This window comes from Rana temporaria, chromosome 12 (genome assembly GCF_905171775.1).
Source record: "Rana temporaria chromosome 12, aRanTem1.1, whole genome shotgun sequence".
NCBI lineage: Eukaryota > Metazoa > Chordata > Amphibia > Anura > Ranidae > Rana > Rana temporaria.
In genome coordinates this window covers 122,907,241-122,933,357 of record NC_053500.1, presented here as the reverse complement: position 1 = coordinate 122,933,357, position 26,117 = coordinate 122,907,241, and the positions used below count along the sequence as shown (strand labels likewise).

At 42.3% G+C, this 26,117-nt stretch overlaps 1 protein-coding gene across 13 annotated transcripts in view; it reads right to left on the bottom strand.

The window, feature by feature from the left end:
- Positions 1-26,117, bottom strand: part of PTPRT (protein tyrosine phosphatase receptor type T) — a 474,386-nt gene that overhangs the window by 223,097 nt on the left and 225,172 nt on the right. For all 13 annotated transcript variants that reach the window (XM_040330466.1, XM_040330472.1, XM_040330464.1 and 10 more), the window contains exon 7: positions 6,578-6,871. In XM_040330466.1, the coding sequence (XP_040186400.1) occupies positions 6,578-6,871 (294 nt within the window). The remainder of the gene's footprint in view (positions 1-6,577; positions 6,872-26,117) is intronic.

Below are 26,117 nucleotides of genomic sequence, written 5' to 3'. Positions count from 1 at the left end.
TGATGTAAGGGAGGGTGGGGGACTTTTGATGGTGGGGTGGCTCTTGACATCAAATATATGGTGAGGGGATGCGCTGGACATCTAATCATACAGATACAACCGGCCCTTTTGAGGGCAATCATAATGTTGATGCGGCCCACCATGAAATTGAGTTTGACACCCCTGTGCTAGAGGATCTTAGTTATGAGGAAAGGTTGCGAGCACTGAACTTAGTCTCTCTGGAGAAGAGACGCTTGAGAGGGGATATGATTTCAATTTACAAATACCGTACTGGTGACTCCACATTAGGGATAAAACTTTTTTGCGGAAGGGAGTTTAACAAGACACGTGGCCACACATTAAAATTAGAAGAAAATACGTTTAACCATAAACTACGTAGGAGGTTCTTTACTGTAAGAGCGGCAAGGATGCGTAATTTCCTTCCACAGGCGGTGGTCTTAGCGGGGAACATTGATAGTTTCAAAAAACGATTAGATTAGCACCTGAACGACCACAACATACAGGGATATACAATGTAATACTGACATATAATCACACACATAGGTTGGACTTGATGGACTTGTGTCTTTTTTCAACCTCACCTTCTATGTACCTATGTGTTTTATTGCCTGGATTTTCCTACCCTATAGCCAAACAGGAAGTCAGAGGAAATCACTGCAAATTAAGAGAATTCCTTGGGGACCACCAGATCACCAGAACTAGTGTCCTCATTGGAAAAAATTTCCTCTATTACTTTTCTAGAAACAACCCACTTTCACTTTTAATGTTAATGGTAATGGTAAACAGGAGAAATAGAGAGAGTGAATCCCCATAACAGGGCCACAGACAGCAATAAACACGGACAGCTGTTCTATTCCCTCTCCACTCTAACCCAAAAAAAAGTTTTGCCTTTAGTTATACTTTAAGGAGACAAAATAATCTCCAGAAAAGTTTTCATTACCAATACTGGAAGCTGAAAACTGATTGGCATCTCTGGGCTACAGCACATCATTACGTTTTTCACTATGTTTTTTCAGCAAGCCCTATTGTGGGACTTAGCTCTGGAGTATTCAGAGGGGGTGGAGGCATTAATTTAATCCAGCGAAAAATTCTTTTTTTTTTTTTTCTTGCAGCTCCTGTTTCACATTCAAGCAGGTTTTCACCAGCTGCTACTTTTGTGAAACAACAGATAGGCATTGCTGTAGGGAAAGCAGAAAAAGAACAATTTACCTCTCAGCTCTAGTGACAAGGGTTTTACCTCCTGTTAGCAATAGAAGACTGATGGCAGGAAAAAGACCAGGTGGTCCATCAAGTTTGCCCCTTTTTAATTTTTTACTTTTTTTTGGTTTCAATATAAATCTATATTTATCTCAAGCATGTTTAAATTAACTTACTGTTGACTGGTTCACTACTGCTCTAAGTCTGTTTCAATCATCAACTACTGTTTCAATAAAGTGGTACTTATCAGCCACTTGCTGACCACCCTATAGCAGTTTTACTGCTACAGGGCAGCAGCTGTGCGCAGAATCACATATATGTATATATGTGTGTACTGTATTTGCTGGCGTATAAGACTACCTTTTACACCTAAAAAAAATTGCCAAAAAGCAGGGGTCGTCCTATACGCCGGGTCAGCTGCTCGGATGTATGCTGGATGTGCGGTAATACTGTATGTAGCTTCGACTACATTCAGTATATACAGCTTAGCCAATCCCGGTAAGCGATGTATTCAAATGAATACAGAGCCTGCTCGGATTGGAGTAACAACCTCTGCTACATACAGTAGCCTGCTTGGATTGGCTTTGAGAGTCAGAGAGGCGTGGGCTGATGATGTTGCAGCATCTGCCAATCCAAGCAGGCGTTGTATTCATTATTAGAATACATTGCACGCTGTGATTGGCTCCAGCTTCAGCAAGAAGGAAGAAGAATATGGCTCCAGTTTCAGCAAGAATGAAGAAGAATATGGCTCCAGAAGGAAGAAATATGAAGCGTCGGAAGTCTCGGAAGGGGGTCGTCTTATAGGGTGAATACAGGCAAAAAATCTTAAAATACTGTAAAATTAGGGGGTCGTCTTATACGCCCGGTCGCCTTATACACCGGCAAATACGATATATATATATATATATATATATATATATATATATATTTATGTGATTCTGCATCTCCGCCTGCAGGAGGCACGCATGCCACCGCCAGGCTGCTTCTGCCTTGAATATTCACAGCAGAAGCCAATCTGCGGGTGCCAGGCACTCGATGTCCTCTGGCACCCGCTGATCATCGGCAATACACAGAGAACTGAGATATGTAAACAAGGCATATCTCAGTTCTGACAGAGCGGAAGGGATGTATTCTGTGTCTCTGCAAAGCAAATATCTTCCCCTAGTGAAAGCAGCACACTATGTACACAAAAAAACTGTCTAGGCATACAGTTAACACTTTGATCCCCCTAGATCAAGGATCTCGAAACTACGGCCCTCTAGTTTTTTGCGGAACTACACAGCCCATGAGACATTGTAAAACTGTGACATTCAGAGACATGACTAGGTATGATGGCAATTGTAGTTCCTGAACAACTGAAGGGCCATAATTTGAAGACCCTGCCCTAGACGGTTAACCCCTTCCCAGCCAGTGTCATTAGCACAGTGATGGTGCATATTATTAACATTGATCACTGTATTAGTGTCACTGGTTCCAGCAAAGTGTCAAAAATGTGAGTTACTGTCAGAATTTCCGCTGCAATATCGCAGTCCTGCCTTTAAGTTGCTGATTGCCACCATCACTAGTATAACAAATAAAAATAAATAACAACTTCATAAATATGACCCATAGTTTGTAGGAGCTATAATGTTCATGTAAACCAATCAATATACACGTATTTGGATTTTTTCTTTAACCAAAAACATGTAACAGAATACATATTGGCCTACATTTTTGAAGTAATTTTATTAAAAAAAAAATGTATTGGATGTATTTTATAGCAGAAAGTAAAAAATATATATTTTTTTAATTCAATTTTTTTTGTTTTGTTTATAAAAAAGGTGATCAAATACCACCAAAAGAAAGCTTGATTTGTGGGAAAAAAGTACAGAAATTGTATTTGGGTACAGCGTTGCATGACCACGCAATTGTCAGTTAAATTATTGCAGTACCGTATCGCAAAAAGTGGCCTGGTCACGAAGGGGGTAAATCTTCTGGGGGGTCAAGCGGTTAAGGCTAGTTTTAAACTTTCCCCCAAATTGTTTGAGGTAAAAGGTAAAGACTTTGTTCTTTCCATTCAGGATGTTTTTTTTATCTTAATATTTCTATATATTTTTTTCTTGTCAAAAGCATACATAATGCAATGTAAAGCAAAATGTGTTAATTTTGCCCAAAGTGTTCAACATCAGCCTATGTTAGACCATCTAAAACTTATGTTTCTTGATATAAATCACTTTGACATATATGAACTTGTGTTCCAGAATGCACAGGCTTTAGTTGATATTAACATAAATTCAATTAAGAGATCAGAGATCATTCATTTGCATGTGGGCGCCAGACCTGGGAGATAAATTGTGTATCCCGCCATCTCCAAACCACTTCTTGACCCCTGGACATTTTCTCATTGTGGTATTGATAATAAAATATAGAAGGGTACCAGAGAAGGCCTAAACCACATTGAGTTCACATAAAAGGTATTTTATTACAAAAACAATTACTAATGAGAATTTAGAGCTCATGTTTTTAAAAACATCAGATGATTGTTGGATAGGCTAGTACATATATACTCCACATATTGTTTCTTTGTAAAGCTGGCCAGGAGGTTGACGCGTTTCACAAACAGCTTCCTCAGGACGTCAATTCCTTGACCACAAAGAAACTAGACCTATCTAAGACCGTTAAAGTCCGTAAGCTCTGGCTGTTTGTTTTTTACTATATCTATTCTGGATGAGGTATCAAGATTTAAATCCGTTTTCTATAATATAATAAAATATAGAAAGTAATCCCCTTGTCAACTGTCTAGAAGTCCAGATGATTCCACCTTTCCTGTTACAAATCTTTCAGTCACTATTTGAGCCATAGTTGATTTGTAGATTCAATATTTTGCAGAAATTGTGTACACTGGAACTTTATAGTTTGTAATATAAATTCATCCACTTTTCCCCAATGTTTTCAAGCTGTCACATGCATAAGAGCTATTCAATTATTAGTGCATTTCCCACTCCCAGAATGACAATATTTTGATCATTTTCCATTTTTGGATTGGGTCTAAATGAGAGAATATGTTCCTTTAGTCTAAAATATAATAATGAGGCCAATTTAAGTTTACGTTATCTATTTTAAGGTTACCACACATAATGTTTTTGTTGAGGCCCAGCTAAAAAATTCTTAATGTTAGCTGTTGGGTTAATCGTGCTCTCTGTCTACTTGTGTGTGGCCCATTCCAGTGCTCCAGCATTAAAATAGCTGTTGCTACTGTCTCTCTGAAATAATACATTTTAATTTTTCATAAAAAACACTGCCTCTAATCTTGCTTTTACATTGGGGCTAATCAAGCTGCTTACATACTTTCCTGTGATTTTACAATATTTGTGGCTATTGTCTCTAAAACAATACACTCTATTTGTTATTTCATGATAATAAATCTCCTCTTCTCCCTTTTACACTGCGGCCTAATCAAACTGCTTGTATATACTTCAGAAATGTACAATATTTGTTTTTATTTAATGATAAAAATGCCTTGTCTCTCCATTTTACACTACAGCCTAATAAAGCTGCTTACATACTCAACAGCAAATGTACAATATTTGTGACTATTGTCTCAGAGATAATAAACTCAGATTTTTATTTCATGATAAAAACGGGCTAGTCTCTCCCTCTTAAACTGAGGCATAATAAAGCCGCTTGCATAGTCTCCAGTGAATGTACAATTTTTCTGGCTATTTGGGAAAATTTTCAAAGATGGCTGCACACAGAATCTGGTGCAGCTGTGCATGGTATCCAATCAGCTTCTAATTTCAACCTGTTTAGTTAAGCTTTGACAATACAACCTAGAAGCGGATTGGTTACTATGCACTGAGATCTGTACGTCTGTGTGCGCCAGTTTTAGTAAATCTCCCCCTCTTAAATAATACACCCTGATAAAACTGCTTTATCCCTCTCTTAAATTGTGGCCAAATAAAGCTGCTTCAATAATGTGCACTAACTTTGTAATATTTTTGCTTGTTATATCTAAAAATATGCACTCTAGTTTTTATTTCATGATAAAACCTTTGCCATGTCTCCCTTCTACGCTGCAGCCTAATAAATCTTCTTACATGACTACAATATTTCTACCTATTAAATTAATACTCTAATTTTGATTTCACAATGAAACCTGCCTCATTTCTGGAATGTGGAGGTTGTGGTTTTGAAGTGTTTTGACATTCTTTAAAATGTTGATACAATGCAGTGTGGTACTGCAAAATGAAGCTCATAAACTATACTAGGAAACAGTTTTGCCACTGTCAGTTAGGTATGAAATTGAGGGCTTTAGCTTTATTTTTTAGGAGTACACTTTATCACAGCTGTTAAATCTGTTGTGGTTGCTTCCACTGTTCATGTCAGGCCACTTACCACTGGATCAAAAAAAAAATCAATTGTCATAGCCCAAATTACCTAAAAACACAATTTTATTAAAAGTTGTAATGACTCAGATAAGAGTACTGCTGCTGTATTTAAGGCAAGCATCAAAGTAAAGAAAAAAATCGAATACACATGCAAAATATGCTAGCATATGATGTCGCTGACGCTGTCCATGAGAGTCAAATTGTTCCGAAACACCAATGTCGCCCTCAAAGTCACATAAATGAGGACAGTCTCCTTACTGTATGGTATTACAAAAAACATTTTTTTGCATTGGTATGTAACAAGGCCAGTATGCTGGCCTGAATTTATGGGAGGAGCCCGGGGGTATTTAACCAGCCCACTCACCTGTGGTCTTTGTTGGTTTCCTGTGAGCGATACCCACCCTCCATCCCCTTTTTAGGGCATTTCTCAAATTCATTTCTCTCCACAAAACATTCATCTCTAATCTTGGGTATGCCCCCTTATTTTGGCATACCGTCCATCAGATCAGGGCACACTTCAGGTCTATTTCATGTGGTAAGTCTTATGTTAAGTCTATCTATCGTGTTCATATCCTTATCGGACATAGGGCTTCGACCATAAACGTCCTTTATGGTAGCTACCCCTGCCCTATTTTGACAGTCTCTTGCCTGTGAGCCTTGAAAGTATCCAGAAGTGATTTTCAAGATTCGCCTCCTATAGACTTCAGTGTAGAAGTCTATGTCTGATTCAGCAGAATGAGATTTAGGTTTGGAATTTTCAACCTTTATGATGGGTTTGATGAATGCCATTTGAACTGAACCCAAACACATTTGCTAATTTCCATTAATAATAGTAATTATATAACCTCTATGGTATATTTACCCAAAGAGTTAGCATTCTACTTGTCATTTTTACTGTTTTTCATTAAATCATTTTCATTAAATCATCCTATATACAGCACTTGGTGTGAAATAAATAAAAACATGTTTGGAGAATTTAGCTCTCCCCTTTTCACAGTTATAAAAAAACTTACCTGCACATTTTGTCCTGGTTGTGAGTGGTGGTCCTGGTGGTCCTGTGCCACCTTCCCCAGGACGGGTTAAAAGGACACGTATTTCATACTCCACATCTGGATCTAAGTGCCATAACTTATATGTGGGCCCATCCATGACATGAGTCTCAGCCCAACTTCCTGACGTGGTCCGGTACTCCACTTCCTTCAAGACAATTGGTCCATCCCCAATGATTGAGTTGGCATTTGGTTTAATCCATAAATATGTGGCTCCCACTGCCAGGAGTTCGGGAGGAGCAATAGGTTTTGGTGGCTCTGTAAGGATGCAGAAAAGAAATCATTAGCGACAACAGAATTACAGACACAAAGCCTAAGAACGCAACATAAAATTTACTTTCATTGCTACAGTTGCCAGCTAACAGTTCTGAGATAGTTAAGTACTATTAACATATAGTGCAATTTACTGGTACATTAAAAAAATAAGCTTTCATGTTTGTATCATCTTTATGCTTTTATGTGAATATCCTGTAATTATATAATGTATCTGTATATGATAAAATAATATATTACTTGTTATATGTGAAACCTTATTAAATGAAGTATAATACACATTCTTATCCCATAGGGTATATCTAATATAGTGATGAAGGCAAGAATAATAGCAAAATATTTAATTATCACTCAAGGCTGGATGCCAATGCTTGCTGTAATAGCGGCTCAAATATCCATAGTATTCATTGTAATTGCTCTGTTAATACCAGACAAATATTGTTTGTGACTGATATAAGAGACATTTTTTTATTTCAGTGTTACTTGGATGGTATTACCTTTTTCCCCCGTTCAAGTTCAAACTGTTAGGCCCCATGCACACGAGAAGCAAATGCAAACACATATAAACTCAAGTTTTCAAAGGAAAAAAACGGCTTTTTAAACGCCCGTTTTTGCCGTGAATTTCGATGCGGTTTTCCGCGTTTAGCGGCGTTTTGCCGCATTTGCCGCTATCAGCGTTCATAGCAAAGACATTGTAGACCCTCCCAAAGCTTTGAAACGCAAAAATGTTTGCGTCTGAACCCAAAATTTTGCGGCTGAAAAAACAAGCCTAAACCCAACTGCTTTAAAACGCAAAAAAACGTGAATGTGTGCATGGACACATAGGATAATATTAAATGTGTTCAGGGGCAGTTGAAAAAAATGCCCAAATGCCTCTGAACTCGAGTTTACCAGCGTCTTGTGTGCATGGGGCCTAAAACTCGTATTGTCACAAAACTAAAAAGCTTTCTAGTTTTCTTACTTTCAAGGTTTAAAACATTTAGCTTTGTAACTTCTGCCTTCATTTGCTCTTCTCCTAATCCAAGGTGAGAACTTTGCTTTAGGTTACATTGTTGGAAAAGCAAAGCTTCCTCTCCACATTACTATAAGAAATGCAGGACTCTGGCACTATGTACAGATACAGCCACGTTGTCTTTACAAAGCAAGGAAAGGACAAAGTTAATGAATGTATGTTCTGGTGATATATGATGGGGAGATAAGCATAGCTGTTAACAGAATTTACTGTAATACTGTTAAGACAAGGCATGCCATGAATTATATTACTTTGTAAAGAGATGCTTAACTAAAAGTATTTTTCCAAGTTTAGTTCTGCGATAGGGGAGTTGAAGTATCCCTTTAGCATTTAGGGCGAGATATCAGACCTGGAAATGCCGGGAGTGCATCTGCAGCAGTCACTGTGGTCTCAGTAGATAAGCAGTTGTGACTATGGATCATTGCGCTAGAGGTGGTTCGATAAACAGGGGGTGGGCGTACTAGGCGCAGGCTTACCTCGCATAGCACACCCACCGGGAGCCAGGCTGAGACCACCAAACTCAATTCACATGTAGCCGAGACCGGGATCCGAACCCCTAGCTGCAGAGGTGAATGGCTTGTCAGCGCAGTGCCAATCGCGTTGAGCCACTGCAGCTCCCTAGTTTTTCAGTTCTTATAACAGACAGAGGGGAAACATTTGACAGGTAAGATTACATGCAGGAGGCATCTATATCCTTATACTGTAGATCAGCACTATGGCAGTAGTTTAGAAAGGATGAGCGTGGGTTTACATCTACTTTAATGTAGAATGGCATTAGGCAAGTGGAAGAGGCATTGACCACAGTTTGCAAGGAGCAATTTCTGGGCTCAAGAATTCAACTGGTGAATAAGTGGTACCCATGTCTCACCCTCTAAAGGAAGAGACAAAGAGCAATGGGATGTCTGGGTAAAAAGGTTGCAATTGCCTTTAGACTTTGCACTCTTCAAAAGATAAAGTAAACCTTTCAATAATGGGAAAAACAAGAGGAGCAACAATTATTTATTTCCTCCATCTTGACAGCATGCCTTCTTAAGTAAGTGACAGGTGCTCTTAAATATAGAATTTATCAGGCCTGTGAACACTAAAACAATTTTGCTACGAAGCTCACGTATTTAAAGCGGAGGTTCACACAAAAAGTGAACCTCTGCTTTTTGGATCCCTCCCCCCCCCCTCCGGTGTCACATGTGGCACCTTTCAGGGGGAGGGGGGTGCAGATACCTGTCTGAGACAGGTATTTGCACCACTTCCGGGTTCTGATCCCCACGGGGAATCCAGCCTGTCACCCCCCCACCCCCGCTGTCTTCTGGGAAACACTGTTCCCAGGAGAGAGCGGGGACCAGTGACGGTGTGACGCGATCCTCGCGCATGCGCAGTAGGGAATCGGGCCTAGGCTGCTGACATCGCGGGCGAGCTGGACAGGTAAGTGTCCATTTTTTAAAAGTCAGCAGCTGCCGTAGTTGTAGCTGCTGGCTTTTGAAAAAATAAATATTGGTGGAACCTCTGCATTAAAGACACTGAGGGGTTGATTTACTAAAGGCAAACAGTCTGTTCACCCTGCAAGAGAAGTTGAGACTGTGGCCAGTGGCAGTAGAAAGTGTCCTGGTATACAAAAATTGGTGTGGGGATATTGGCGCTGCCTATACCTGAAGAGTGACCTACACGTCCTATGTAGGCTATAACTAGTCGTATACCAGTGACTCTACCCAGAAAGTGATCACAGTGTCTGGATAATCCATTTTGCTTTTAAATGTCCTTATTTCTTGTGCGAAATCCTCACTTCCTGTTCTTCTGTCTGTAACCCCACACAGTAATGTGAGGCTTTCTCCCTGGTGTGGAGTGTCGTGCTCGCCCCCTCCCTTGGACTACAGGAGAGTCAGGACGCTCTCTACGTTGCAGATAGAGAAAGGAGCTGTGTGTTAGTGGGCGTACTGACTCTCCTGTAGTCCAAGGGAGGGGGCGAGCACGACACTCCACACCAGAGAGAAAGCCTCACATTACTGTGTGGAGTTACAGACAGAAGAACAGGAAGTGAGGATTTCTCAGAAGAAATAAGGACATTTAAAAGCAAAATGGAAGGATAAGGTAAGTGAAGGAGGACTGCACTAAGGTAAAGGAAGCTATTTAGGAGAAAAAAATGTACCTTTACACCCCTTTAACTCTTTGTGACAAGACTGGGCACAGATGACATGAAATCCTATACTGTACAAGGTCCAAGCCTTAATAAAAAAAAAAGTTTTTTCGTGTTTACATCCACTTTAAGGACCACTATGTGTAAGATAAAATCTTTCAAAGGACTGTACAAATACAAACAGTATATAAAGGGTAAAGGAAGCCATTTAGGAAAAAAAATTGTACCTTTACAACCCCTTTAATAAAAACCGACACAGGATGAATAAATACACTAAAAATAAACACACTGCAGTATATAATAAAGTGCCGTGTAGCTACAAACCAAAAACAACCTTTTCGCATATAACTGTAATTAGCATTCATGTACCGGCACTGACAAAAATATGCAGTTTAATGATAATTGATAGCTAAGCACAATAATGAACATACTGTACTGCGGCAGATAATGAATGAGATTATCTAATAACTGATCATGAAAACACTGTTGTATAATGATCACTAACATTTACATACTGATAGTAGATTCGCAGCACTGCATGGGGGTAATTGAAGGACCGCGTACACGGTGCAAGGTAAACAATTGCAAGTATATATTTACAGGAAAAAGGGATGTTTGAATCTATTTATTCGCTATAAAATGTATGCCGATTGTGAATATGTATGCATTAAACATATCACACTGTTATAGAGACAAGTCTATTACATTAGTGATGGAAGCAACATGCGTTCTAACGATGCCAAGTGTCTATACACTGATAATGAACACAGTGCTCTGTATAATGCTCCCCGTGCCCCCAATAAATAAAATATGCGATTTTTATGAGTGTTCCGGATGATTGTCTCCTAGGTCCACGTTGAGCATCTCCAGAATAATACCTGGATAATTATCTCCACCGAGAAATAAAACGATCAATAATTGATTGTACCGAACTGCACCTGAGCTGATACTGATGTGAAGCCAGCGGAACTGCAATTAGTTATGTGAATATTTAGGCGCATGGACTCATCGCACAGGGGAGGAAAGGCCGGCGAGCAGGCAGGCTGACTACTGAAAGGTATAGGGAGGAAAGAACGGCCTGGAAATGAGCAGAGGTAGCTTCAGGCATGGAAGGAAGCCCAGTTTACACAAAAACAAGACATGAACAAGGTTTTCTTATGGTCAATAAAAATACATTGCAGCTTTTTTGTTTCCTATTTTTATTATGTCCGTCTTTTTCAAATTAAGAGATAATCTATTCACATTGGGCCAGATTCACGTAGAATCGCGGCGGCGTAACTTATCCTAGATAAGTTACACCGCCGCAATTTTTCATCGCAAGTGCCTGATTCACCAAGCACTTGCGATGATAACTACGCCCGCGGCCTCCGGCGCAAGGCGGGCCAATTTAAATGAGCGTGTGCCATTTAAATTAGGCACGCTCCCGCGCCGGACCTACTGCGCATGCTCTGTTTCTTAACTCCCGCCGTGCTTTGCGCGCCGTGACTAAATTTTTTTGAACGCCGACGCGCTTAGCGTACTTCCATATTCCCCGACGGCTTACGCAAACGACGTTAAATTTTGAATTTCGACGCAGGAACGACGGCCATACTTTAGACAGCAATACACTTGCTGACTAAAGTTAGGGTACCAAAAAAAAAGTGTAACTTTGCGATGGGAAACTAGACTAGTGGCGACGTAGCGAACACGAAAAAAACGTTGTGGATCGGCCGTAACTCCTAATTTGCATACCCGACGCTGGTTTACGACGCGAACACCCCCCAGCGGCGGCCGCGGTATTGCATCCTAAGATCCGACATTGTAAAACAATTACACCTGTCGGATCTTAGGGCTATCTATGCGTAACTGATTCTATGAATCAGTCGCATAGATAGAAACAGATATACGACGGCGTATCAGGAGAAACGCCGTCGTATCTCATTTGTGAATCTGGCCCATTATTTCCAGTTTAGTTTGGGCAGGGCTTTCAGAAGGCTTCTAAATGGTACTACAGCCCAATGCGAAGAGTGGGTAACAGGATGTGATTAATGAATGTTTCAGTGGTCACAGTTGGCCATAATTAGATTACAAACCTTTAAGGCAGGAATTTTGAGTGCTTGGCTAAAGTAACAGAATGAATCTGGCTTAGGAGGTATACATATTAAAGGGGTTGTAAAGGTTCGTCTTTTATTTTCTAAATTGGTTCTTTTAAGCTAGTGCATTGTTGGTTCACTTACCTTTTCCTTCGATTTCCCCTCTAAATGTTTTTTTTTTCTTTGTTTGTGTAGCGCCTGTGTACTTTTAGGTACAGGTGCTATTCTAAATTTAAGGGGGATGAGAGTGTTAGTTAGCTCTCATACAGTTGATTGGTTCAAATTGGGTCTCTGCTTTAGCTGGGCTGTACTGTGGGCTCATTCTGTTGTTGCCGGGGTGCTATACCAATTTCCGACAGCAAAATTCTGATCGTCTGTATTCAATTCCGACGCATGCTCTGAATCAATTCGACGCATGCTCGGAATCATTGAACTTCATTTTTCTCGGCTCATCGTAGTGTTGTACGTCACCGCGTTTTTGACTGTTGGAATTTCCGACAACATTTGTGTGACCGTATGTACGCAACACAAGTTTGAGCTAACATTCCATCGGAAAAAAATCCACGGTTTTCTTGTCGGAAATTCCGGTCGTGTGTACGCGGCATAAGGAGCCGTAAGTAGACTGTGAACCCCCGCCCTGCACAGTCAGGCACACAGAGTCAGAAAACAGTCCATGACTTTGTTTTTTTTTTGTTATTCATTGAGGGATAATAATGGGATGCCCACTTGACTTCAACAACAACTTCAGGGACAATTCTTCCTATATACAGTCTCTATATACAGTTCCACTTCTTCCTGCTGCACTCACTTGCTTGCAGAACCCAGCAGGAACACTCTCTGACAGTCACTCAGTCAGAATAAAACAATGGCCCATTACAGGCAGGAACCCGAGGGCCTGTGATTGTGTAGCAGAATTTTCAGTGTCCAGCTTGCATCACTCCTGTGGCTACTGATCCCAGCACCACCTCTTCAGGCACTGCCCACCTACCTGGCTGCAGCTGCCCCTTTCGCTAGCCCTCCAGGCTAACTTCTGCCCACAGTCCTTCAGACTGACACTCACCAGCCCACCTGGCCGACTCTCAAAAGATCTGCTCCTGCTGTCCTCTCTTCTTGTTCCTGTGCCTCCAGGCAGGGCTTCCGCCATATATTTTAGTAGAATCCTTCCAGCACCTGAGCCCCAACCCGAGGCTGCCCCCCCAGACTAGGGGGCACCCTCAAGGGCCACGAACAGCCTTCTCAGCACTCCATCGCCATCTTCCACCTGAAAACCCCTTCTGACATGACTCGTGCCTATTTATGAGGTGACCTGCCTCCTGCCAGCCCTTTACTGGGGGATTGGCTGGGGCCAATAGTCTAAGCAGCTAAGCAGTCTAAGCAGCTCCTCCTATTCACTATGTCTGGAACATTCTCCAATGTCCCAGAAAACAGGGGGAGACACCAGAGAAGCTTCTGGGATTGACGCAGATTCATAGCTCAGGCTTAGCCCTGCGCTAAACTTACATTTTCCTAAACTAACAACTACACTAACAACCTAGCACTACTATAGGGTGCTACACTGAAAAATAAATAATGGGGTAAACATCAAATATCGTGTAGGAATATATTTACTTTCAAGCAACAGATGAAGTCCCATGTTAATTTAATTACGGTATGTCTAAACTGCTTTGCTGAAAAAAAGCCTGCTTCTCTTAATGCTCAATAACTCAAGCTGCACAGATGAGACAGAAGAATAATTCATCTTCCTCCCTGCCAATGACCATCCTGCCTGGTCTGTTCTAACAGGGTCTTTGCGAAGGAAGATTTTGTTACAGAGAGAGAGAGCAAACCGTTTTTGCTTTGCTCTCTTTTTGGAGAGCTCTGTTCCATGGATAAAACATGTACTTTGTATAATAACCATTTTATATAAAAAATGGCCACTTTTTTTAAGCATATAATTAAAAAATAAAAACTCAAACCAATACAAAATCATTAGCTTTCCTTTAAAGCCAAATTGAATTTTTAGTTAAAATAAGCTAAACACATTACAGATGCATAAAAAAGAGCCAAAATCTGTATTCAAAGTCCTCGTACACACGCCGTCGTATCTCTTTTGTGAATCTGGCCCTAAGGTTGTAGTCATTTTACCTATTACCTCTTTACCTAATTTAAATACAGGCTTCCGTAACAATGCAGGCTTATCATGATTGCTCACTTAGATACTGCTGGCCAGTAACTCTCCTAATCCAACAAATAGCTTCCTAACGTGGAATCCCTATTTTGAGTCTATTCAAGGTTCTTATTTTAGCTGAAGCCCTAATGAAGTTTTTTCAGATTTTTTTCTGATCCCCAAAACGTGTTGGCTGTTTAGGTCAACAATACATGAATTTGGACTCTTTTGTCCTTTGGTCTGGCATTCCTTCCACTAGCCCATGTTTTTTTCCAACAACAATGCAGGTGGCAGCAGATAAATCCCTTTGACACAGCCTGAGTTTACAACATGGCTCTGAAGAGCACATAGTCCATGCGGTAATCCAATATAATTGGAAGTCTTACTGACTGGGCACAGCAGTAGCCAGGGTGCCGCCCTCAATGCATGCAAGCTCAAATCAGTGCCAGCGGACTGTAGCTTTGTGTCTGCTCTGACAACTACTGCCGTCATGCTGTACTCTAATATGCCCACTCTCCACTGCACCCCATCCACCCACGCTGACACAAAATCATGTGCAGCTACCTTCTAGCCACAAGAAGCAAGCAATTGGCCATGCACAGCAGTGTATATTCCATGCCAACCATGATAGCCAAAGCAAGGGGGCAAAGAATGGATGTAATGTGGTAAACCCATTCTATGGCACGTATTAGGAGAGGGCACAATTTTGCATTCTTGCACTGGGCGAACCTGTCCTGGTACTGCTGGCTACAAAATAGACTTCTGCAATAGGAAATTCTCAACTCATAAGAAGAGGCAGACTGACATGTTTCACCAATCCCACATAATCCTGGCTACTTGGAATATATTTCTGGTTTACCAAGCATGTCCCGACAGATGTTATGGCCCAACCACCCTTGGCATTCTTAATCACACTTTTACATCTGATGCCTGGAAACTTTCAGGCCCCGTACACACGTCCGAGAAACTCGACGAGCAAAACACATCGTTTTGCTCGTCGAGTTCCTTGTGAAGCCGCCGAGGGTCTCGGCAAGCCAAGTTTCCCAATTGACTAACGAGGAAATAGAGAACATGTTCTCTATTTGGCTCGTCGAGTTCCTCGTCAGTTTCCTTGGCCAAAAGTGTACACACGACCGGTTTCCTCGGCAGAATACGGCTCCCATCGAGTTTCTGGCTGAATTCTGCCGAGAAACTCGGTCGTGTGTACAGGGCCTCAGGGTACCACAGAAGCACCTGCAAAGATGTAAATATGGAACCTGCCGCGGCCGCCGCTGATTTGTTTTTAAAAATACACAGTCACGAACAAAAAACATCAAATAAATAAAGCCCACCGTAGGTAAAATAGGAATGAAGAGGGGGCAGTGTACTGACACTCATATAATTACACTGTTATTGTTGCTTCAATGCATCTGAAAGGAAGAAATTTTCTCTGACATGCTAACTGTCTTGTCATTGAAGAGTGATGCATCTGTCTCTTCTCCAGCAGTGTCCCCACCTCAGGGTCTCAGATCTAAGAAGAATACAGATTCCGACTCTTTACTATGGTTAGTCTGCAGGGCAAAGCTCTGCAGATGGGAGAACCTTCCAGGAGGCTGTCAATGGAGCCCAGATGAGACCAAGAACTTTGTAAATTGACTTATTTCTCTACGCTTCTCTTGAAATAAAAAGAATTGTTGAAAGACTACATTAAAGCGTACCCAAAACAAACTATTTAATTTATTTCAGCTTATCAGTGCAACACGGTGGGTCAATGGTCAATGGGTCAAATGATCAGACAGATGATAACTGTCATTTGTAGTTTATCAAACAGGTGCAAAGTTAGAGTCAATAATGCAAAACAGGTGAAAACAATTGTGATTGGGGCTTAAGGCACAACTGTAGTCAAAATATATAAAACTTGTATTTTATTACAAAATCAATAGAAAAACCTTGCGGTTAAAAAACCTGACGGTTTCCCCATTTGGGCAACCACTGTAACACAGACTCTTCATTTTGGCTTAGCACTGGCAGTTACTCTGATCAGGAGAGTTCACGTTATGGGGTGTCTCTCGTAATCCCTGTGTGTGTTCCCATGCTCCCCAAGTGATGGCAGGATCTAGCGAATTGTATTTGAGGAATGGACTTTCGTTTTAGTTTTTTTATACAGTGGGTGTTCCAACATGTTTAAGCACTTGAAGGGGCACTAATCACCAGTGGTGGTAGGACTGTTGCGGTACCCAGACAAAAATGCTTATTTATAAAAAGATTAACAATTTATTACAAAGAAATATGATTACAAAAATACAAAATTGAAAGTCACAAAAGTGACAAAACACACAAAATTAAAAGCATTTACAAACTCCACAGATAGGAAGAGGAGAAATAGTGATGTGAATAGTGACGTAATCTTTGACATGTTTCGCGGCCACTGCCCCTTTTTCAAGAGGCGTCTATCTATAACATATAGGATGATGGTACCCACCCCTACTTTTTCTGAACCAATGAGGCAATCCCCTTATTGTTTAAACACTTGTTCTATGTGTTTGGCTACTCCAACCCCTGAGGAATATTTACGGTGAAACGTGTTGGGTTAATTGAATTGTTATTAATCGCATGTGGAAGTTTGAGAGGGCAGGTGAGGTGATATTTATGTCTAGATTGTTATTGTATACATACTATATCAGCTGTCTTTTTTTTTACTAAAATGTTTCTAAGTTTTATAAATGTTCACTACAATTGTTTTTGGATTATGTATATAGGGATGTTGGCACTTAAAGGGGTTGTAAAGGAAATACATTTTTTCCCTAAATAGCTTCTTTTACCTTAGTGCAGTCCTCCTTCACTTACCTCATCCTTCCATTTTGCTTTTAAATGTCCTTATTTCTTCTGAGAAATCCTCACTTCCTGTTCTTCTGTCTGTAACTCCACACAGTAATGCAAGGCTTTCTCCCTGGTGTGGAGAAAGCCTCTTGAGGGGGGAGGGGGCGAACAGGAGTGTCAGAACTCCCACGAACACACAGCTCCTTTCTCTATGAGCAAAGTAGAGAGTGTTCTGACTTGCCTGCTCGCCCCCTCCCCCCTCAAGAGGCTTTCCCCACACCAGGGAGAAAGCCTTGCATTACTGTGTGGAGTTACAGACAAATGCACACCCGAGAGTCCAAATCTTTGTCTTATTCACAATATCCTAGGACAGCTGTCTTATCACCCAGCTTTCACGTGCCACTCTTCAGTGAGGGAGATGATCCTTCTCCTGACCAGACTCCAAAATGATGCCCTCCAGAAAAAATCCTTTTAGCATATCCTATCCAGGCCCCTTAGCCCAGCACCCACACATCAACTCCAGTACACAGGCTGTATCCCAGGGACAACAACCACAGGACAAGACACTCTGATCAGGCCTCCCAAACATTTCTCACCTCTCCAGCCACCTTCTGGGCATTCCCTACATTAGGATTGGCTGTGAGCAGATAAATATTCATATCTTCAGTGTACTCTATTCTCTGGAAGTTTCTTCCAGAAGCAGGCAGGAGTAATCGACCACTAAGCTTAGGAAAAAATGACAAGATCGAAAAAAAAAAAACAGATAGCTATCGCTACTCCAATGGGTACAGTGGAGCATAAAGCTGAATTTAGGCAAAATTTAGGCAGGGTGCTACACATCCAACACTTCCAGGTGTGTCAATTGCCTGGTTTGCCACTGCTCTGTGGTTCCTTCTGCCGACCCCTATGTCACTACTGTGCCCTGTACTGGCATAGGGCTTGGCAGGAAGAAGCACAGGATTGGATTTAGAAGATTCTTCAGGCAGCAATATGTCTTAAAGCGGGGATTCACCCTATAAAAAATTTCTAACACTACATCCGGCCCAGTTCTGCAAATAAAATTACACTGACCTTTTTTTTTTTTTGCCCGTAGATAGCGTTTATCGGTAGAATTCACCGCGGCTTCCGGGTAGGAAATCCCGCGGGAGTGGGCGTTCCTATTGACATGCCAATTGATTGACATGCTAAACGACGGCGCATACAGCGCGTCACGACTTCCCGAAAGAAGCTCGGGTCGGCTCGGCTCTATTCGGCGCCTGCGCACCGGCGCCGAATAGAGCCGAGCCGAGCTTCTTCCTGAAACCCCCGCTTTAAGCACAGAGGAGAACAGCGGTTTGTACAACAGGACAAATAAGTATTAAAAGACCTCTTTTGCATTTAGCATCTTCATTTTAATTTTTTTTACACAATGTCAGGGTCTCTTTAACTGTACCCTGCGTTAATTCTACATCAAAACTTCATATATTTTTTCATTAGCCCCAATAAATTTGTACATCAGTTCTTACTCCCCATTTTCTGTTTCTGACATCTCCGGTAATGAGGTGTTAGATTAAATCTAAAATTCAGGCGGGGGCTTGAAGAAATGAAGACAATAATAATAACGCAGCAACACGCTGCCAGAGATCCAACATGGCAGTGAGAAGACAGCAGGAGGGATGCAAGAATTAGGATACATGCTGGGACTAACACACTGTCTAAAATAAAGACAAGAGGGCCCCAGAGAGAGCGGCGGGGAAGGGTTGGGAGGAAGAGAGAGAGCTGGGTGACGCTTAGAAGGCAGGTGTCAGAAAGGGGACTCTATAGATAGAAGAAACAGGAATGAAAGATATTTTATAGGGAGAGGACTGAAGCCTCGTACACACGGCCGAGGAACTCGACGGGCGAAACACATCGTTTTGCTCGTCGAGTTCCTTGTTAGGCTGTCGAGGATCTCGGCGAGCCAAATTTCTCCATTGCCATCGAGGAAAAAGAAGACATGCTCTCTTTTTGGCTCGACGAGATCCTCGACAGTTTCCTCGTCGAAAAGTGTACACATGACCGGTTCCCTCGCAAAAAAACCCAGTACGTTCTTGCTGGTTTTTGCAGAGAAACTCGGTCGTGTGTACGAGGCCTGAGAATACATTTTCTGTATACCACAAATGTACATGGATACAGATTATTGTAGACAGGTGTAGATATGCAAAATATTATACCGTGCTTTACAGAAATCATGTGACCGTTCATTATCCTCTTTGCTTCCAAAAGAGTTAGGCCTCGTACACACGACCGAGAATCTCGTTGTAAAAGAAACGTTGTTTTCCTCAACGAGATTCTTGTCAAGCTTTCTTTGCGGACACACTGTCGAGACAAAATCTCGCTGTTCTCAAACGCAGTGACGTACAACACGTACGACGGCACAATAAAGGGGAAGTTCGATTCCACTGGCGCCACCCTTGGGGCTGCCTTTGCTAATCTCATGTTACTGCGTGTTAAGTAAAAGTTTGGTGAGAGACGATTTTGCGCTCTTTTCAGTCTGTTACAGCGTGACGAATTACGAACGCTACTTTTACCGAATACGCGCTCCCGTCTCATACTTTATTCTGAGCATGCGTGGGTTTCTAAGCATTCACACGAACGTGTTTCTCGTCCGACGAGAACCACGACGAAAAAATTGAGACTCCCGACGAGAAAAAATAGAGTGGCCCAGATTCAAAGAGCAATTGCGCCTGCGTAACCATAGTTACGCAGCGCAATTGCTTACTTGCGCAGGCGTAACGACTTCTCCTGATTCAGAGAGCTCGTTACGCCGACTGCAGCCTAAGATATGCATGGCATAAGGCTCTTATGCCCTCATATCTTAGGCTGCATTCTTACGCAGGCCACTAGGTGGTATTCCCGTTGTGGTCAGCGTATAGTATGCAAATTGCATACTAACGCTGATTCACAACGTTACGCGCCTTACGCGGGCATTTTGCCGGAGCACCCACGCAATTTACGGAGCTACTGCTCCGTGAATCGAGGGTAGCGCAGAAAATTCGCCGGGGCGTAGAGCCTAAACACGCTAACATGTCTCTGGCCGTAACTATAGGCTTCTCTACCTGAATCTACCTATATGTTTTCTTTTTTTCTCGTCGAGTTCCACAACAGTTTTCTCGACGAAAAACATACACACGACCGTTTTTCTCTGCAAAAAAAGCTCTGCCAGCATTTTTCTTGATGGTTTTTGCTGAGGAAAACGGTCGTGTGTACGAGGCATTATACGCAAGTGTCCTACTACAGTCATAAAAGGGCCCTTTCAGACGTGCGGACCGTATGTCCGTATTTCATCCATCTGTTTTCGGATGAAATATGGACATACATGTATCCCTATGGGATTGCGGATGAACATCCGCTGACATCCGATCTCATCAGTCCCCGCTATGATAAGTTTCTGCAGATGGAGGAGAATCCTATTTTCCCATCCGTCTGCGGATCGGATCGAATGAACATGGACAGACGGTCCGTGTTCATCCGATCCCCCCATAGAGGACAGCGGCGATCTGACACACTGTCATCTGCCGGCTCAGTGGGGATCAACGGAGCGATCCCCGCTTAAGCAATGATGCTTGGTCACCACTGGTCTCCACAAGCCTGTGAGTGGAAAATGAAGGAGAAGCAGAGGACTGATAAACTCATCTTTCTGCTCACTCTGGCCTTTCCTCCATATATACTTAAACTCACTGCATTAAAAAAAAAAAATAACCAGTAGTGTATTTAGGTTTTGTGCTGCCCTAGGCCTGACTAAACTCGTGCACCCCCTAATTTAAATATGACACACCCCTTTTGGTTAAGGCCACACCCCTGTCTGTTTAAGACCCGCCCTGAAATTTTCGAGTGGGGACACTAGTTCTGAGGGCCTGGGGGGGGGGGGAGCAATAGATTCCCTTAATTTGCATAGATTTCACTTCCTGTTTGGCTATGGGGCAGGAAGTGAAGGGAAATTTCTGCAATGGGACAGGGAAGGTAAAAATTATGGTGGCGCTAGACAAATTTTTCCTCTCAGCCCAGTCCGCCCCATGTGACAGTGACAGTGACAGTGTAGCACAAGCCGGTGGGGACTCTTTCCGTGCTGCCCCCCTGCAAATTGCTGCCTTGTTGGCCTAGGCCAGAATTCAGCGTTGAATGTAACACGTTGTGAACCTGATTTGGGAGTCATTGCTGGTTTGTCTTTAACCACTTAAGCCCCGGACTATTTTGCGATTCGGCATTGCGTCGCTTTAACCACTTAAGGACCGCCTCCTGCACATATACGTCGGCAGAGTGCCATGGCTGGGCACAAGCACGTACCTGTACGTCCTCTTTAAGTGCCCAGCCGTGGGTTGCGGGCGCGCGCCCGTGACCCGGTCCGAAGCTCCATGATCGCGGCCGCGGGACCCGCGGACCCGATCACCGCTGGATTCCCGCGATCGGTCCCCAGAGCTGAAGAAGGAGGAGAGCTGTGTGTAAACACAGCTTCTCCGTTCTTCACTGTGGCGCTGCCATTGATCGTGTGTTCCCTGATATAGGGAAACACGATCAATGATGTCACACGTCCAGCCCCGCCCCCCTACAGTTAGAAACACATATGAGGTCACATTTAACCCTTCAGCGCCCCCTAGTGGTTAACTCCCAAATTGCAATTGCCATTTTCACAGTAGATAATGCATTTTTATAGCATTTTTTTCTGTGAAATAGACAATTGTCCCAAAAATGTGTCAAAATTGTCTGATGTGTCCGCCATAATGTCGCGGTCACAAAAAAAATCACTGATCGCCACCATTAGTAGTAAAAAAAATGTTTTTAATAAAAATGCAATAAAACTATCCCCACTTATTGCAATTTTTTTTTTACCAAGAAATAGGTAGAAGAATACGTATCGGCCTAAACTGAGGAAAAGAATATGTTTTTTTATATATTTTTGGGGGATATTTATTATAGCAAAAAGGAAAAAATATTGCATTTTTTTCAAAATTGTCGCTCTATTTTTGTTTATAGCGCAAAAAATAAAAACCGCAAAGGTGATCAAATACCACCAAAAGAAAGCTCTATTTGTGGGGAAAAAAGGACGCCAATTTTGTTTGGGAGCCACGTCGCACGACCGCGCAATTGTCAGTTAAATCGACGCAGTGCCGAATCGCAAAAACTGTCCGGGTCCTTAACTTGCATTTTGGTCCGGGTCTTAAGTGGTTAACTAACAACTCACAAAGTGGTAGCCTACGTTTTTGTTCAGTACAGATTTCCTTTAATTGTCTTTTGTAGTGTTTGTAATCTTCCCAGCTTGCTTAGTTGTTAAAATCAATGTTCTCCATCCATTTACTATTGTGATTTCTGTAACGCCACAACTTAATACTTATGACCTTGTCCAGTGAAATAGTGTAAAGATTTAGGATGGGTAATGTTTCACAGCAACCAATCATTTTAACGTCACACAGACAGATGCATTGAAACTGAATTCTGATTGGCCTGTTCTTCGTACATCACTCTCTGTCTTATGCCGCGTACACACGACCGTTTTTCAGGTTCTAAAAAATTACGTTTTTAAGGGTCTAGAAAAAACTACGGGCCAGATTCATGTACAAATCCGGAGGCGTAACGTATCCCATTTACGTTACACCGCCGCAAGTTTTCAGCGTAAGTGCTTGATTCACAAAGCACTTGCCTGTAAACTTGCGGCGGCGTAGCATAAGCTGTCCGCCTAATTCAAATGGGGCGTGTATCATTTAAATTAGGCACGTTCCCCCGTCGAACGTACTGCGCATGCTCCGTTTTGAAATTTCCCGCCGTGCTTTGCGCGAAATGACGTCGCACCGACGTTATTTTTTTGTGAACGGCGACATGCGTTACGTCCTTTCCTATTCCCGGACGACTTACGCAAAAAAAAAATAATTCAAAATTCGACGCGGGAACGACGGCCATACTTTAACATGGTCTAAATATAAGCCATTGAAATAGCAGTCGCAACTTTACGACGGGAAAAGCCGACTAGCGACGACGTAAGAGAATGCGACGACCGCGCGTACCTTCGTGGATCGCCGTAAACAGCTAATTAGCATACCCGACGCGGAAAACGACGCAAACTCCACCCAGCGGGCGCCAAAGTATTGCATCCTAAGATCCGAAGGCGTACGAAGCCGTACGCCTGTCGGATCTTAGCCAAATGCCGTCGTATCTTTGTTTGAGAATTCAAAATAAAGATACGACGCAGCAAATTTGAAAGTACGCCGGCGTATCAGTAGATACGCCGGCATACTCTCACTGTGAATCTGGCCCTACGTTTTTTTCAAACCGATCATTAAAACGGCCTTGCCTTCACACGATCGTGAAAAAAAAAATGCTCTAGCAAAGCGCGGTGACGTACCACACGTACAACGGCACTATAAAGGGGAAATTCCATGCGGATGGCGCCACCCTTGGGGCTGCTTTAGCTGACTACGTGTTAGTAAAAGACGATTCGTGATTTTCAGTCTGTTACAGCGTGATGAATGTGCTTACTCTATTATGAACGCTAGTTTTACCAGAACGAGCGCTCCCGTCTCATAACTTGCTTCTGAGCATGCGCGGATCTTTCACGTCGTTAAAGCCCACACACGACCATTTTTTACGACATAAAAAACGTCAACGTTAAAATTAGAGCATGTTCAAAATTTTTAATGCCCATTTTTTACATCGTGAAAAATGCTCTGGAGCCCACACACGATCGTTTTTAATGACATAAAAAAAAAAACGTTATTTTTTACAACCGGAAAAGCGGTCGTGTGTACGCGGCATTAATCCTTGAAATGTAACCTACTATAAGCGCTAGGAGAAAATTGATATTTTAAAAGCATGACCGTATATTTTTTGGCCAACCATCCCAAATACCTAATTGAAAAACAGAATATTTAAGAGAACAGCAATCACACAATTTATAGTATGAAAATCACAGTACTGCGCATAATAAAATGTTGCTTGTCAGAATAGACACATTTAATTAGAGGGGATGTCCAGAAACACAACATTTCCAACAAGCCCCCCTTCCAACCAATGTCAGAACTGTGGCTGTTCAATGCGAAGGACCCCGACAGTTCAGTAGATCCTCATAATTTGCTAGCTGTAATAAACATTTCACCCAGGTTGACAGTCAAGAAAGTGCAAAAAGCATGCTTTGCATTTTAAAGACTGTCTTCAAACATGATTGGACAGGCCACAGCAGGTGACCGATCAGTTTTGCTGACAACGTTTCAAAGACCCAAAGTTTTATTGGCTCAAAAGATGTCACTGAAAAAGTTAAAGTGGAAATGAGGCATTCTTTTATTTTTTCATCTTCAGCAATCCTGACCTCTAAAAAATGTACTTTACCAGCAATATAATAGATCTGTACACAGCATTCTTGATATACAGTGCCTTGAAAAAGTTTTCATACCCCTTGAAATTTTCCATATTTTGTCATGTTTTAACCAAAAACGTAAATGTATTTAATTGGGATTTTATGTGATAAATCAACACAAAGTGGCACATCATTGTGAAGTGGAAGAAAAATTCTCCTCATTCAGGACATGTATTTTTCATTTAAAGTGGACAACAACATATCAAACCAAGGTAGGTAGACAAAAAAGGTAGGCATACAAAAAATATGCAGTACATCTCTGCATTTCCCTGCATTTTATCCTGTAAATACAGCAAAATAACGATTGATCTGTCAAAAATGCCCTCAGTTCTTAAGCGCTCTTGTGGGCTGACAACACACCGGCATTTTGTGGACTGAAAGGTGTCAGCCCTGCCCAGTGTCTTTTGCTAAACCACTTCTACTCCTATAGCCGGATTCAGGTAGAGCGGCGTATCTTAGATCGGCGTAGCGCATCTCATTTGCGCTACGCCGACGTAACATAGAGAGGCAAGTACAGTTAGGTAGATTCAGAAAGAGTTAGGCTGGCTTATCTACAGATAAGCCGACCTAACTCTGAATCTGCACCGACCTATGTTTAAGTGTATTCTCTAACAGAGATACACTTAAACATATCTAAGATACGACGGCTTGCGCCGTCCTATCTTAGATTGCAATGTTGCTGACAGCCGCTAGATGGCGCTTCCATTGCGGCCGGGGTAGATTATGTAAATGAGCTTGTACGCTGATTCACGAACGTACGCGCGGCCACCGCAGTCGAATTACGTTGTTTCCGTAAGGCCTTAGGCGGCCTAAAGTTATTCCACCTATGAAGTGGAATAACAAGTATGGCCGCCGTTCCCGCCGCAAGGTTCGAATTTTTTACGCAATGCACACTGGGAAATGTAGGCACCCGGCGCATGCGCAGTAGCAAAAAACATCAAAAAACGTGAGGTCAAGCCTCATTTCAATACAACACGCCCCCCTCCAACCAATTTGAATTAGCGCCCTTACGCCCGCTCGTTTGAGGCTACGCCGCCGTAGATTAGCAGGTAAGTAGATTGAAAATCACTACTAGCCTAGCTAATTTACGGCAGTGTCGCCTAAACAGGCTAGGCTACGCCGCCCTAAATTTAATCCAATCTACCTGAATCAAAGCACTTGATCCGTAAGTTACGTCGGCGTAGCGTAAAATGGGCCGGCGTAAGCCGCCTAATTCAAATGTGGATGATGTGGGCGTGTTGTATTAAAATTAACCGTGACCCCATGTAAATGAATGGCCGAATGCGCGCGCATGCTCAGAATCACGTCTCATATACTCCCTAAGATACAACGGCTCAATGTGTACGACGTGAACGTAACCTACGCCCAGCCCCATTTACGTGCGACTTACGTAAACAATGTAAAATCGGACGGCAGTTCCGACATCCGTACCTTAACATGACTTAGACCAGCTATTTGGTGGTTTATCTTTACGCCGGACGTACGCCTTACGTAAACGGCGTAGCTTACTGCGACGGGCACAAGTACGTTCGTGAATCAGCGTATCTCGCTCATTTACATATTCGACGCGTAAATCAATGGAAGCGCCCCTAGCGGCCAGCGTAAATATGCACCCAAGATACAACGGCGTAGGAGACTTACGTCGGTCGTAGGAAGCCAAAATTCAGGCGTATCTTGTACTGTGAATTAGGCGCATAGATACGACGGCGCA